The following is a 16,270-nucleotide window of genomic DNA, read 5'->3' as shown; positions in this document are numbered from 1 at the left end:
ATATGAAATTGCTTCCAGAAGTTTAAGAAGGGCTGGAATAGCAAAAGGAAAAAAAGGGGCCAGGGGAGCTAGAAGAACTTCAATCATAGGGACTTCCCTGGTGGTCCAGTGGGTGAGACTCTACGCTCCCAATGCAGGGGGCCCAGGTTCGATCGCTGGTCAGGGAACTAGTAGATCCCGCATGCGTGCTGCAACTAAGAGTCCACATGCCTCAACTAAGAAGTCTGGGTACCGCAACTAAGACCTGGAGCAGCCAAAATAAATTAAATTAATAAATATTTTTTTTTTTTTTTTTTTTTTTTTTTTGCGGTACGTGGGCCTCTCACTGCTGTGGCCTCTCCCGCTGCGGAGCACAGGCTCCGGACGCGCAGGCTCAGGGGCCATGGCTCACGGGCCCAGCCGCTCCGCGGCACGCGGGATCCTCCCGGACCGGGGCACGAACCCGTGTCTCCTGCATTAGCAGGCGGACTCTCAACCACTGCGCCACCAGGGAAGCCCAATAAATATTTTAAAACAACAACAAAAAAGAATTCCAATCATAGATCAGAAGCTGCTATATCCCTGAGCTGGAGCTCTCAAGTCTGTGCTGGCTGCTGTGCAGTTGGAGTTGCTGTCACAGTCGTTCTGGATCTGCCAGAGAGGTACCACTTCTATCAGAGAGGGAAAGTCCAAAGGCTGGAAAGTCTACTGGAGTCCAGAATCACCTGCTCCTGCTGCCGCTACGCCAACAGCCAGCAGCCAGCAGAAACTGCTGCATTTTCACTGCCCAAAGCAGGAAATGTTTTTCTTTTTACTGATCTCCTCTTGGTGCCTCCTACTGATAAACTCTAACAGGAGGCCAGCTGCAAGGATAGAAGCCTGGGAAATGTCATTTGCAGAATTCCAGTTACATCAGTAGAGAGTAGAGTAGAGCATGGCAGGTGTTGAACTGAGGGACAACAGGTAAATGACCAATATAGTCCACCCTCTGGCTACATGGCATCCACATATACCACTCTTCCCATATTTAAAATTCTAAACAAGTTCACTAGTCTGCTTTCCAGTATGCAACTATCCTTCATACAAACAATGACACCGTCATCGTTTCCCCAAAATGGGTGACGTTCATTCTTTTAGGTTAGTCATGATCAAATTTAGTGGAAGCATGCAATGTTTCCCTGGTGGCAACATTCCTATTTTGAGAGATAAGACCTCTGCAGGGACAGAAAGCAAGAATTCTGTAAGTGGGCTATTAGAGGTAACAGTGAATGGAGGCACTGCCACTTTCATCCCTTGATTTCTAGAAGTGAGTATTCTAGTTATGGAAATAATAGCATCTGTATTGGTCAGTGGCTAAAATTATATACCACATCCATTTGGATAGCACCCCGATCTCTCTGGGCATCATCTCTCTTATGGGGCCATAATGGAATATTCAGTTGGTTATTCCACCGTTTTATCAGGTAAGCTGCTTCTGGGTGATGGAGTATACAGCAAGCTTCATGGTGACTAGGGAAAGAGGCTGCCTGACATCCACAGAACAGCTCATCTTGTCTACCTGATTTATGAGAGCCTCCTCTGCAAGGAGGAGGCTCCCCTTTATTAAGCATTCACATGAGGCACTAACGTCTCTTACCCTGTGGCCATTCCAAGAGGTATTTCAAGCTGCCTCTTCCCTCCATGCCTTTTGGTCACCAGTTCTTCTGTCTGGTTCTTTCGAAATCCTTAACTCTTTGGCCAACTTGTTAGCCATTGTCCATGAATCAGGGTAAAATCTATACCTGTGTCTATCTCTTTCTCTATGCAGAGTGGGCAACCAGATGCTCACTGGGGAGATTTTCCTTCTCAAAATCTTTCAGGGACACTGCTGATGGGATTTGTGATGTTTCAACTCTCCACTTCCAGCTGATGCCGGCATATTGTGCAAAAACATCTCTAAATCGGCCTTAACTTTTTCTTCCTCAGTCAACTTGTTGTAGGGAACTCACTTTGGAACCATATGTATGAGCTGAGGAAAGGCAGCAATTACACTTCATCTCCCAAAGCATTGCCTTCAATAGGACTTCATCCTAAGCAAACACAGATGATAAGGTAGGTAGGTAATCATAGTGCTACTACATCTCCATTTTCCATTGGCAGTAAGGCCATCACTCTGTTCAAGCTTAGAGGGTCTATTTCCTGGAATCTTTTCTGTCACCAAGATTATATAGTCCTATACAGAAAATGGGAGTCATTCTAGATATTCCAGACAGAGATAGTATAATACACGAAATTATTTTCCATAATATGTTATGGAAAAACCCAAATGAACTTTTTGGCCAACCCAATACAAGGGTGTGGGAAGGCCTAGAAGAGCACAAATGAGGATGGGGTCTAGAGGAAAAAAAGAAAGACGGAAATGATACTCAGAGGTGACAAGCTGCTAATCACAAGGGCTTAGAGTTCACCAGCTCTTAAAGCTGAGCCCACAAGCATATACTGCTTGGTGGACCTTTGGAGACACAATTTTAGATCTGCTGAAGAGTTGCCACCTCGATCAGAATTGGAACCACCGAAAAGATTCTGTATCTGCCTGAGCTGCTGTCCAGAATCCTCCCATCCTGCTACTATTACAACAAACACCAGCAGCTGTGAGAGCTAGAAGCTGGAAATTTCTCTCTTCCCCTGGTCTTCTGATATCCATTATGACCCATTTAGCATATCCTACAGAAAGTTAACTGATGAAAGATCCTGGGTCATGAAGTTGTAGACTCTCAACCCCAGACCCTACCCATCAGAACAGAGCAGAATACAAAAGGACAGTTGTTTGGCTTAAATAGGTAAGCAAAAGGTAAAAATGATCAGTACGGAAAACAAAATCTGTTGCCTTAGTTATGAAAGCCCTGCTTCCTGACAAGAGCAAAAAACAAACTTATTCAGCCATAGATGGGTAGGTTAAGGAAAAATGGCAACTTCTCCTGCCTGTTAATTGCTATAGTCTAGCAATGAAACAGTTTCACCAGTACAAATTCACTGAATATTTATTGAGTATCTACTATGGTTTAAGCTCAGCTTACGTTGTGATACTTTAATCTTGTGATTTGAGTGAAAAGTATAAATCAGAGTAGATTAAAAATCAGCTATACATTTTTACATTTAACTACTGTAATTCTACCACATTTCCCCCGTCCTCATCATTTTCACAAATAGTGATATTTTAGAGATCAATGGCATCTGTAATGAGCTCCCATGTCACCTCCTTCTCTTAGATATCTTATTTTTTCACTCTCCCTTCCTGTTTCAAAGAGGGTACCCTCTTCTCCCACTCCTCACTAATCCTTTCTAATAGTGACCATTTTAATGTGTTCTCAATCCCTTCCTGCTTCATCTGGAAGTTTATTTCTTCAGTTATTTTTTTTTCTTTCTAAAATATTCAGATTCTTCTTCAGCCTTGACCCCACTTTCCTCCCTTATTCTCTTTCCCTTTACAGCAAGACTCTTTGAAAAGAGTTGTGTGTGCTTGTTTCTCTCATTCCATTCTCCCTTAAACCCACCCTAACACACACACACACACACACACACACACACACACACACACACACACACACACACACACACACACCACTGATAAATCCCAGTGGTCAACTCTTAGTCCTCATCTTACCAAAACTAACAGAGTTGATCACCCCTTCTTCCCTGCAACACTTTCTTCACCTCCAAGATGTTTCTTCCTATCTTTCTGGCTTTCCTCTCAGGTATCTTTTCTTGGTCCTCTTCATCTCTCTGTTCTCTAAATGTTGGAGTGCCAAGGACTCGTCTCTGTTCTATGTAGCCTCCTCTGGTAATCACATCTAATCTCATGACTGTAAATACCGTCTGTATGCTGAGGATTCCCAATTTTATATCCCCAGCTTGAGTCTATTTCCTTAACTCTACTCATATATCCAGCTGCCCACTCTTTATTTCTTATTGGATAAATAACATGTTAAACTTAATATGTCCAAAATTGAGCTCCATATACCAGCCCCTACAACCTGTTTCTCTCCCAGTCTTTCCCAATTCAACAAATGGCAAGTCCCTTCTGCCAGTACTCAGGCCACAAAGCTTGGAGTCATCCTTGATTGTTCCATTTCTCCTCCCTGCCATATGTGTGTTACCTAGATGTGTGTGTGTGTGTGTGTGTGTGTGTGTGTGAGAATTGCCTTTTCCCTTTTATTTATTGGAGTCTTTTCATTAAGCCCCTGTAACTCACTCTCAATCCTATCTTGAAATTATATTTTCAAGAGTACATAGCACTAGGAATTCAGCTGCCAACTTGGGGTATTTCACGTTAGGGAAGAGTCGTGTGACTGCCCTTTGACACAGTCGGTTGCTGAAGTCATTCCCCACAGCTCTCAGCCTTTTCAGAGGTCCTCTATTGTTTCTTCTGCTTGTCAAAGGCAGTGCTCAAGTCTCTGCAGTCAGGAGAAGGTAATTTTCCACTTTACTTTCACTGTTAACATCCCCCCACTCCCTATCAACTCTCAGTAAGGAGCCTGTTTAAATTTGTACAAAGTGACTGCAGTTTGCAACTCTTAACAATACTGATGCTCACTTCAAATGTCTACAAATTGCCTGGAAAGCAAATTCTTATTGAAACTTAAACTGGAAAAGAAAATCTGTTTCCCCCCCAAGGAATTAACTTTTTATTAAATCTTTTAAGAATAGAATTTGTGTTTATGTAACACTTTTATGTCTGAAAAAGAACTGGCAATGACTTGGACATCAATTAATCTTTCCTCTATGAAGCCAACTTTGATTCCTTTCCGGGTTAAGAATGGATTTTAAACAAAAGTTGCACTAATAGTTAGATGAAAGTTACCAAAGAATTCAGAATCTTCAGATATAACATAAATTGGGATTCTTTGGTTACAAGTTAAAAGGAAAGCCAACTCAAATTGGCTTAAGGAAAAGGACATTTATTGGCTCAAGTAACTGAAAAGTCCAAGCATAGATATAGCCTAAGCCATGACTGGGTCTAGGGCTGGGGTTAGCAAAAGGAGCCTGTGTCTGTTTTTGTAAATAAAGGTTTATTGGAACACAACCATGCCCATTCCTTCTCATATTGTCTAGATGCTTTTGTGCTCTGACTTGAGCAATATAGTGGTGAAGTTGAGTAGTTGTGAGAGAGATCTATGGCCCACTATGATGTGTGGGTTTTACCCCCAAACCAAGCAATTCTCCCAGCACTGACTCAACTCAATTCTGGTACAATCTATCTGGAGATAGCATCAGATTCCATAGGTTAAGAGCTCAATCCCACAAGACTGCCTCCATTTCAGATGCCAATCACAAGTCAGGTTGTTACCTGTGCATCTGACCAACTGGTTATAAAGGTTCCCAGGACCCCCTCCTTGATTAATTTGCTGGAGTGGCTTACAGAACTCAGGAAACCAGTTTACTTACTAAACTACTGGTTCATTACAAAGGGAGGGTATTAAAGGATATGAATCAACAGCTGGATGAAGAGATACATAGGGCAAGATGCTGAATCCAGGAGCTTCTTTCTGTCCCTGTGGAGTTTAGGGCTGGCAAGTGGATGAGTTCTCTTTCACCATCCTGGAAGCTCTGTCTTTTTGGGTTTTTATGGAGGTTTCATTACATAGGCACAATTGATTAAATCATTGGCCACTGGTGATTCAACCTCCAGCCTCTCTCTCCAGAGGTCATGAGGTGAGAAGTTCCAACCCTCTAATCTAATTAATCTAATCCACTGATTGGTTTCCCTGGCAACCTCCTCCAGTCTTTAGGGGACTTCTGAAAGTCACCTTATTAACATAAACTCAGTTATGGTTGAAAGGGGCTTTTCATAATAACAAGATGTCCATTTCACCTTTATGGCTCTGATGTGATTTCAGGAACTGAGGACAAAAGACCAAATATTATAACAAAAGATGTTCCCATTGCTCTTACTGCTTAGGAAATTCCAAGGGTTTGGGGAGCTGTGAGCCAGGAACCATGGACAAACTCCAAAATATATATTTATTATAAATCACATTCTCATACCCACAAGCCCTAAAATATTTCCTATCTGACCCTTTATAGAAATGAATGACCGGGACTTCCCTGGCGGTCCAGTGGTTAAGACTCCACACTTCCAATGCAGGGGATGCAGGTTCTTCCTGGTCGGGGAACTAAGATCCCACATGTCGTGCTGCACAGCCCAAACACCTGGTCTAGGGAAAAATGATGTTGATAGGATCTGGCCTTCCTGTTTCTTTGCTCTGCTTTCCTCAGTGTTGGTCCTTTCTCATGTAGGCTTTCTCCTCATGGTGGCAGAAAATCTACTATAGCTCCAGGCTCACATCGTCATAAGAGTAGTCTTCTTTTCTGGTCACTCCAATAAAAAATGCTAAGATTTGCTTTGATTGAACCTCTTTTTCTGGCCTTGTTTGACATGTCCATCCCCAGACCAGTAACTGGCCATGGGAATGCAGTGCTCTGATTTGCCAGGTCTAGGTCACAAGTTGACCTCTGGAGTGATGAGTTGAGTCAATATCTCCCAAACTATAAGAACCAAAGAAGTGAAGGGGTGATCCTCTTAAGAAAAGTTGAGGAGTTATTACCAGAAAAAGGTACTGAGTGAGTAGAGGGAGTAGTAGGAATAGAATAATGAATAAACAGAAGGGAAATTACATAACAGACTGGTAAACAAAAGCATCCACTGAAACAATTAGAGTAACAACTTTTAAATAGCTACAGCTTCGGGACTTCCCTGGTGGTCCAGTGGCAAAGAATCTGCCTTACAATGCAGGGGACAGGGGTGCCATCCCTGGTCAGAGAACTAAGATCCCACATGCCACAAGGCAACTAAGCCTGCATGTCACAACTACTGAGCTCACGTGCCTCAACGAGAGAGCCCGCGTGCCGCAAACTACAGAGCCCACGCGCCCTGGAGCCCACGCAACACAACTAGAGAGAGAAAACCCACACACCACAACTAGGGAGAAGTCCGTGTGCGGCAACTAGAGAGAAGCCCATGCATCACGACGAAGAGCCCGCATGCCTCAACGAAGATCCCAAGTGCTGCAATGAAGACCTGACGCAGCCAAAAATAAATAAATAATAAATAAATAAATCTTTTTAAAAATTAGTTTTTATTTATTTATTTTTGGCTGCATTGGGTCTTCATTGCTGTGCACGGGCTTTCTCTAGTTGCGGCGAGTGGGGGCTACTCTTCGTTGTGGTGCACAGGCTTCTCACTGTGGTAGCTTCTCTTGTTGTGGAGCATGGGCTCTAGGCGTGCGGGCTTCAGTAGTTGTGGCACACAGGCTCAGTAGTTGTGGCACATGGGCTTAGTTGCTCTGCAGCATGTGGGATCTTCCTGGACCAGGGATTGAACCCGTGTCCCCTCCATTGGCAGGCGGATTCTTAACGACTGCGCCACCAGGAAGTCACTAAATATCATTCTTAATGGTAAAATTGTAGCAACATTTCCATTCAGCTGACAAAGCCTGCTATCCCATTCACTATAGCAATAAAACCTATAAGCAACAGAAATAAATCTAACAAAAAACATGCAAGATCTTAAAGAAAATAAGGAAACATAACTGAAGAATATGAAAGAAGACCTAACTGAGTGGTGAATTATGCCATATTCATGGATGATAAGACTCAATATTATAAAGATGTGAGTTCTCCCATAAATTAATCTATAAATTCAATTCCAGAAAAAAAATCCCTATGGGATATTTTTAAAGTGAAACTTGATAAGCTTATCCTAATTTTTATATAGAAGAACAAAGAGAGACAATCAGAATTTTTAAAAAATATTTATTTATTTATTTTTGCTGCATCGGGTCTTAGCTGCAACACACAGGATCTTCGTTGCGGTGTGCGGGATCTTTAGTTGCAGCATGTGAACTCTTAGTTGTGGCATGCATGCAGCATCTAGTTCCCTGACCAGAGATCGAAGCTGGGCCCCCTGAATTGGGAGCATGGAGTCTTACCCACTGGACCACCAGGGAAGTCCCCAGAATTTTTTTTTTTTAATGTTATTTGAAGAAGACCTAGGTGGGGGAACTCTTTTTAGAGATTTAGTCATTAAAGCTGTGACGTATTGGTGCGGAGAGATAGACAAATTAAACTGAACAGACAGCTCAGAAATAGATCTATGAATTTATGGAAACTAGATGAATAACAGAGGTAGCATTACAGATTAGTGGCGAAAGGATTTGCTGTTCAATAAGCAGTGCCAGAAAGATTGATTATCTATATGAAAAAAAATTAGAATACCATATGCAAAATCAATAGTAGATTGAAGCCCTAAAAGTGAAAAACAGAACTTTAAAAAACACCTTTATGTCCTTGAGATAGTGATTTCTTAAACAAGATAGAGAAAACACTTTAAGAGATTGTTAAATTTGACTGTATTAAAACTGAAAGCTTGGGCTTCCCTGGTGGCGCAGTGGTTGAGAATCCGCCAGCCGATGCAGGAGACACGGGTTCGTGCCCTGGTCCGGGAAGATCCCACATGCCGCAGAGCAACTAAGCCCGTGAGCCATGGCCGCTAGGCCTGCGCGTCCGGAGCCTGTGCTCCGCAACGGGAGAGGCCACAACAGTGAGAGGCCCGCATACCGCAAAAAAAAAAACAAAACAAAACTGAAAGCTGCTTTTTAATGAAAACTAATGGAGTTAAAAAGACAAAGCACAGATGAGAGAAGATATCTGCATGGCATATAACTGATAAAGGATTAGTATGTTGGATATATAAAGGATACCTATAAATCAATAAGAAAAAGATAATCCAGTTTTACAAATAAGAAAAGATATTGTGTAGATAGCATTATTGGCCCCAGTTCATCACCCCCTACCAACATTCACACACTTTGTTGTATGACTTTGCAGTTCTTCTCACTAACAGACCAGAGGATATTTCTCCCCTTTTGGGCATGTGATTTGCTTCGGTCTGTTAGAATATGTGACATTGTGGCAGTTACAAGCCTAAGCCTTAAGAGACCTCATGTATTTCCACTTGGGCTTTTTATACTTCAGCCATTGTCATGAGAGGAAATTGTCCGGGCTGGCCTACTAGTCCCAGGAGGAAGATGTAAGACCATGTAATAACACAGCCACTTTAGACAAGCTGCCCCATCCAACTCAAAGGCACTAAGCTAAATAAATACTATTGTATAAAATTGGTTTTGTGGTTAGCTGTTATTCAGTGTTACTTGACAACATTGTAATGAGCAAGGAAATTCACTTAATCATGGTCAACAAACATTAAAAGTTGTTCAGTCCATACAAATAAAAGCAATAGCATACCATTGCATATCCATAAGATTGGCAAAATTTAAAAGTCTGATAATATTAAGTGTTGGCAAAAATTGAGAAGTAGAAATTGATATATACCATTAGTGGGAGTGCACACCTAAAAAGTAGGTGACATGATTCTGGCCATTGAGTTGCAAGTGTCAGTCCCCTGGATGTGGCATCTGGAAGAACTTTTTTTTTTCCTGATAAAAAAGAAGATAGACTGGACTGGTAATTGCCTTTTGTCTTTTTGTCTTCTTCCTGCCAGGAATATGGACATGAGACTGCAGATGGGGCACTCATCTTGCAGCATGAGGTGTTTTAATTTCATTACTTATATTTTTCATATATTAAATTCATTTGATTCCTCTTCAAACCTACCTCTTCTTTTTATTCCCTTTTCTTATGGATAATAATAATAACATAAAAGGAGAATAGCTAAAATTTGTGAAGTACTTACTACATGCCAGTGTTTTGAGTGGTATATGTACATCAACTCATTCAATCCTCACAATAATCCTATGAAATAAGTGCTATTTTTGGTTCCACTTTACAGATAAGGAAACAGCAATACAAAGGTTAAATACATTGCCCAGGTTCACACAGCTGGTTAAGTGATAGAGCTAGAATTCCAATCAAGCTACCTCGTTCTAGTGTCTGTGCTCATAACTATGTGCTAGTCTACATCACCTTTTTTTTTTTTTTTTTTTGCGGTATGCGGGCCTCTCACTGTTGTGGCCTCTCCCGTAGCGGAGCCCAGGCTCTGGAGGCGCAGGCTCAGTGGCCATGGCTCACGGGCCCAGCCGCCCCCCGGCATGTGGGATCTTCCCGGACCGGGGCAGGAACCCGTGTCCCCTGCATCGGCAGGCGGACTCTCAACCACTGCACCACCAGGGAAGCCCTACATCACCTTTTATCTTTGATCATTTTAAACATACTTATTTAATAGCCTATTAGATTTTTGTACTATTTTTCTCAAATTCTTGGGGTTCAAATTCCCTGCTTGTTATGCCTGCTGATTCTTCTTTATAAAGAACAATTTCCTTGTGTCTTTTAATATTTTTGACACACTCATTCAACAGCATTGATTGAGCAGCTGTTGTTTGCTCAAGTGCTGTTCAAGGAGCTGGGAATATATAAGTAAACAAAATAGGCAAACTCTGCTCTCTTGGACCTTAAATTCTAGTAGGAGAAAACAAAGAGTAAACGAGTAAGGGGACAGAGAGTGGGAGGAGGTGCTTACATGGAATGGTAAAGGGAGCTTCCCTGGTGGCACAGCGGTTAAGAATCCCCCTGCCAGGCTTCCCTGGTGGCGCAGTGGTTGAGAGTCCGCCTGCCGATGCAGGGGACACGGGTTCGTGCCCCGGTCCGGCAGGATCCCATGTGCCACAGAGCGGCTGGGCCCGTGAGCCATGGCCGCTGAGCCTGCACGTCCTGAGCCTGTGCTCTGCAACAGGAGAGGCCACAGCAGTGAGAGGCCCGCGTACCGCAAAAAGAAAAAAAAAGAGAATCCACCTGCCCATGCAGGGGACACGGTTTTGAGCCCTGGTCTGGGAAGATCCCACATGCCACGGAGCAACTAAGCCCGTGCGCCACAACTACTGAGCCTGCGCTCTAGAGCCCGTGCTCCACAACAAGAGAAGCCACTGCAATAAGCCTGCGCACTGCAACGAAGAGTAGCCCCCGCTTGCCTCAAGTAGAGAAAGCCCACGCACAGCAACGAAGACCCAACGCAGCCAAAAATTAACTAATTAATTAATTTAAAAAGCATGGTAAAGGAAAGCCTTTATTTAAATTAATTTCTTTTAATTAATTAATTAATTTTTAAAAAAAGAATGGTAAAGGGAGAAGAAATCTTCTCCCTTCATTCTTCACCTGGCTAATGGTAAAGGAAATGGTAAAGGATAAGGTGACATTTGAGCAGTGACCTAGCAAATGTGAGAATGTGAGCTATGTGTATATCTGGAGGAAGCGTTTCCAAGCAGAAGGCATAGCAAGTACAAGGCTGCATGACAGGAACATGCCTTGAATGTTTGGGAACAAGCAGGTCTTTGGAGCTGGAATGCAGTGTGTGAGGGGTAGAGCAGAAGAGATGCGGGCAGAGAAGTACCAGGAGGGGCAGGATGCAGATGGTGCAGGTCATGAGAAGAACTTTGGGGTTGGGTGGGGAACCTTTCTTTGGAGGGTTTTGTGCAGAGGGGTAACATGATTTCACTGGTGTTTCAGAAGCATCACCATGGCTGCTGTATTCAGACTAGACTGAAGTTGCAAGGAGACTAATTAGGAGGCTGTTGATAATAGGTGATGGAGTGAAGTGGTAACAGCAGTAGCACAGAAGTGGTAGGATTTTGGATTTGTTTTGAAGGTAAAGCTGACAACACACAGTCAAAGATGACTCTTCATGCTTTTGATCTAAATAAGTGGAATGGAGTTACCATTTCCTGAGACGGATAGGACTGTAGGAAAGGCAGGCTTAAGGTGAGGAGGCATGAAGAGTGGTTTGGGACCCGTTGAGCTCAGGATGCCTATTAAACATCTCAGTGGAGATGCAGATAAACAGATAATTTGAGTCTGAGGTTCAGGGAAGAGGTCAGGGACTAGATATGTAAAATGGTATTTAAAGCTATGAGACTGGATGGGCTCACCTAGGGAATGATATAAGTAGAGGAGAGGTCTGAGCCCTGAGGCCTGGGACATTCCAGCTGTAGGGGAGAAAAAATTTTCCTTGACCTTCTTCCGGGCTGTGTCTGAAAATCAAACTAACAGATTAGCAGGAGAAATGCATACAGATTTACTCAATATAAATTTTACATGACACAGAAGGCTTCATAAGGAAATGAAGGCCCAAAGAGACAGACCTGAGTATTTTTACGCTAGGCTTGGTGATGAGTGGAGAGTCGCGGAAGAATGTGGTAGAATAAGGAGTAAGAGGTAAGGTTAGAAAACTGGGGCACACCCAGCAAAGCCTGTTTGTTCAGAGCCTTCTCAGCATCCCTTCGTCTTCTGAGATAAGGAGGCTCCTTTCCTCTGGGTGTAGGGTGGACCCCTCTCACCTGAGGGTTTTGTGATCTGTTGCAGCGGAAAAGGGAGGGGGTGTCAGAATGACCTTCCTGCCTCTGCTGTTTACTCAGACTCCTTCGGTTCAAAATATTCAATATGCCAAGGTGCCGTCTTGTGGGGTAGCATGTCCTGGATCCCAGAGCACTTAGAGATTAGACAAGGGAGAGCCAGGAGAGGAGACTGAGGAGTGAACAATAGAGGAACGATGAAGGAGTGGTGTCCTGGCAGCCAAGTAAGTGCAACAGGTGTTTCAGGATGAAAAGAGCGATCCACTGTGTCAGTAAAATGAGGACAAAGAAGCGACCACTGGATTTGACAACATGCCGGTTACTAATGATCTTTCAAAAAATGGGTTTTGATGGATGGGGATGGAAACCTGATTAGAATGGGAGAAGTGAAGATAGCAAATGAAAACACCAAGACAAAAAACTCTTTCAATGAACTCTGTGTAAAGGGAGCAGAGAAATGGAGTAGTAGCCAGAAATAGATGTGAAATCAAGGGGAGTTTTTAAGATAGGCCATATTAGGCATCATGGTGGTACAATATTGGAAATGATCCACTCTGTACAGAGACAGGAATGACTGAGTTCAGTTTAAGCAGAGCTTATTTCCCACCTGGCCTGGGTTCTGAGAGCTTCCCTCCTGAGCAGTTTGCCATTTGCTTCTGCAAGGTGTCCCCACAGACACCACCAGCCCAGGACTAATTCTCATGTTAATTTTTCAGTTTGAGGTTTCCCACACCAAGCAGGTAAAATAAATGTGGACTCCAGAACCTCAAAAAGCACAACCTTGGGTTTGATATCTCACCTAGGGATTTTTTTCTTCCCAACTAAGGCCCTGCAAAGACAAACTTTCTTTGCCTTTTCCCTGGACTTCGGGGCAAAATTTACTAGTCCTTTTTCATTACGGTTGAATCCTTAGAGAGTTCCAGTTTCTGTTACTGGTAAAAACCGGAGCCCATGTTGCTGACCCAGCAGCTCAGCCATACAGTTTAAAGCTTTGACTATGGGCTTCCCTGGTGGCGCAGTGGTTGGGAGTCTGCCTGCTGATGCAGTGGACATGGGTTCGTGTCCCGGTCCAGGAGGATCCCACATGCCGCGGAGCGGCTGGGCCCGTGAGCCATGGCCGCTGAGCCTGCGCGTCCGGAGCCTGTGCTCCGCAAAGGGAGAGGCCCCAACAGGGAGAGGCCCCGCGTACTGCAGAAAAAAAAAAAAAAAAAAGCTTTGGTTTTGTGACAGCAAAGTTTCAGCACTTTCTAGACCACCATTTTGCTGGAATCAGAAATCTTCTCCCTTCATTCTTCACCTGGCTAATTCCTAGTCACCTCTGAGGTCTCAGCTTAAATGTGACTTCTTGGAGAGGTATTCCCTAACCCTCTCCATCCTGATCTAAACTAGTTCACCTTTTTATACTAAGAGCATGCTCCTTCTGTCTTAGCACTTAACTTGTCGTTTATAACTTCATATGAGTATTTGTTTCAAGCTGGTACCCGTCTAAATTAAAAACTACATGGAGGCAAGAGCCAAGCCTGTTTAGTTCACCATATATAGCAGAAAGCCTGATTTATAGAAGATGCTCAATCAGGTTCAGTGACTGAACAAATAATTGTCTAAAAATCTAATAACTAAGAATAGAGTCTTACATGGTATCCTGAAACCCATTATCTTGTGTGTCTTGGAGATGATATTCTCTAAGGAGAAAGTGTTTTTAATGGAAAGAGGACAGAGGTTTCTGACTGTCATTTTACTTGACTCAGAGAAGCAGTGTTACTCCGATTTTGGTAACCAATGTTTCTTTTCCTCTTTAGAATGGAGATCTCCTCTCATCAGTCTCACCTCCTACAACAACTGAATGAGCAGCGCAGGCAGGATGTATTTTGTGACTGCAGTATTCTGGTTGAAGGAAAGGTCTTTAAAGCCCATCGAAATGTATTATTTGCTAGTAGCGGCTACTTTAAAATGCTTCTTTCCCAGAACTCCAAGGAGACAAGTCAGCCAACCACAGCGACATTTCAGGCTTTCTCCCCTGACACTTTTACAGTTATCCTGGACTTTGTCTATTCCGGCAAGCTCTCTCTCACAGGTCAGAATGTCATAGAAGTGATGTCCGCTGCTAGCTTCCTTCAGATGACTGATGTCATTAGTGTATGTAAGACCTTTATTAAATCTTCATTAGACATTAGTGAAAAAGAAAAGGATCGCTATTTCAGCCTTTCGGATAAAAATGCCAGTTCTGATGGTATAGAACGCTCCTCTTTTTATAGTGGCGGCTGGCAAGATGAAAGCAGTTCTCCACATTCTCACCTAAGCGCAGATCAAGGAACAGGTATAAGTGGGAAATCTTGGAGTAAGTATAATTACCACCCAGCCTCCCAAAGGAATACTCAACAGCCTCTGGCCAAGCATGAACAAAGGAAAGATTCCATTAAAAAATCCAAACATTTGAGGTTGTCACAGCCTTCTGAAATGGCTCATTATAAGTCAAGCAAACGAGAAGCACGAACATCTGATTCTTCCAGCCACATTTCGCAATCTGAAGAACAGGCACAAATGGATGCGGAAATGGACTCTACTCCTGTTGGCTATCAGTATGGTCAAGGATCTGATGTCACATCAAGAAGTTTTCCAGGTACCCAGAAAGAGAATCAGTCCCCTCAATCAGGTTCCAAGACTCTGATGTAAATCAATCCTATCTCAACATGCCCTTACTTTTAGGTGTTATGGGCAGTTGACACAAGTGATTTTTTTAAAGTCATACTTCTCTAGTGAAATCTATGCATAAAACACAAATTTTAAAAATTATAATACTGGATAAATTTAGTGAAGTCAAAACAATAGAGTTCTGAGGGTCAGAAACCCATGAATTTCCAAACCTGCTTATCTGTGGGCCATTAGATTACTGTTAAATGTTTAAAGCTCTTTTGTAAAATGGTTCAATCCTTAAGACACATATTTTCACTTTATTTTTTAAAATTTTATATTGGAGTATAGTTGATTAACAATGTTGTGTTAGTTTCAGGTGTACAGCAAAGTTTCAGTTATACATCATATTTTCACTTTAAATAGTTTACTTTTTTTTCAGTATTCACTCAGGAGCAGTATTTTTATACTGAAAAGTTAAATAGAACAACCATACATATTGGTAAAGGTTCACAGACCCAGTATCGAAAAGAAATTAAACTAAATCTGATTTTATTAAGATATAAATACATAATTTTTAAAAACTTAACTAATACAACATATAATATTGATACTGTATCTCTGCAACACCATGAGGCATCTCATTTTTATGATAGTAGTAAAATGCAGAGATAAATTATTGGAGGCTGATAGTTTCAAAGTAGAGAACAGGGATTAGAAATGTATATCATCCAGTTCCCCCCACCAATTAATCAGTGAGCAAATTTGCTTAATAGTTTACATGTGAATTTAAAGGAAAATTATGATAAAATTAAACTCTTGCAGAGTATAAGATTTAGATGACAATTATACTCCAATAAAGATGTTAAAAAGATTTAGATGATATATTTAAATTTTTTAATTTTAGAAAAATTCCAAGTATATATAAAAGTAGTCTAATTAACCCCCATGCACCTGTTACCCAGTCCCACTCATGACCAGTCGTTTCATCTGTACCTCTGCCCCCGACCACTCCCATTTTTAAGCAAATCTCAGACATCATATGTTTCATGTGTAAATATTTCAGAATGTGTCCCTAAAATATAGTCTTAGGAATAAAACTACAATACCATTATTATCATACCTAAACAAATTAACAAGTCCTTAATATCACTAAAAGCCAATCAATATTCATATTTCCCTGGTTGTCATGTAAATTTTAGAAAATAATTTGGTTATAGATAGCATATTTAAAAATAATAGGCAACCTGATTGATTTTTACTGATCACATTTTCCTGTAGAATACTAACATAAAAATACATGAAACTGTATCATATTATAA

At 42.0% G+C, this 16,270-nt stretch overlaps 2 protein-coding genes across 5 annotated transcripts in view; one reads left to right on the top strand and one right to left on the bottom strand.

Annotated features, from left to right (window-relative positions):
• Positions 1–16,270, top strand: part of ZBTB8A (zinc finger and BTB domain containing 8A) — a 53,693-nt gene that overhangs the window by 27,465 nt on the left and 9,958 nt on the right. For all 4 annotated transcript variants that reach the window (XM_059071046.2, XM_067012443.1, XM_059071059.2 and 1 more), the window contains one exon: positions 14,117–14,937. In XM_059071046.2, coding sequence (XP_058927029.1) covers positions 14,118–14,937 — 820 coding nt within the window. In that variant the 5' untranslated portion in view covers position 14,117. The remainder of the gene's footprint in view (positions 1–14,116; positions 14,938–16,270) is intronic.
• Positions 11,871–16,270, bottom strand: part of ZBTB8OS (zinc finger and BTB domain containing 8 opposite strand) — a 39,202-nt gene continuing 34,802 nt past the window's right edge. Inside the window, exon 7 of the mRNA XM_067012477.1 lies at positions 11,871–11,996. Coding sequence (XP_066868578.1) covers positions 11,895–11,996 — 102 coding nt within the window. The 3' untranslated portion in view covers positions 11,871–11,894. The remainder of the gene's footprint in view (positions 11,997–16,270) is intronic.

This window comes from Kogia breviceps, chromosome 1 (genome assembly GCF_026419965.1).
Source record: "Kogia breviceps isolate mKogBre1 chromosome 1, mKogBre1 haplotype 1, whole genome shotgun sequence".
In the NCBI taxonomy this organism is placed as follows: domain Eukaryota; kingdom Metazoa; phylum Chordata; class Mammalia; order Artiodactyla; family Physeteridae; genus Kogia; species Kogia breviceps.
This window is presented reverse-complemented; position numbering and strand designations above follow the sequence as displayed.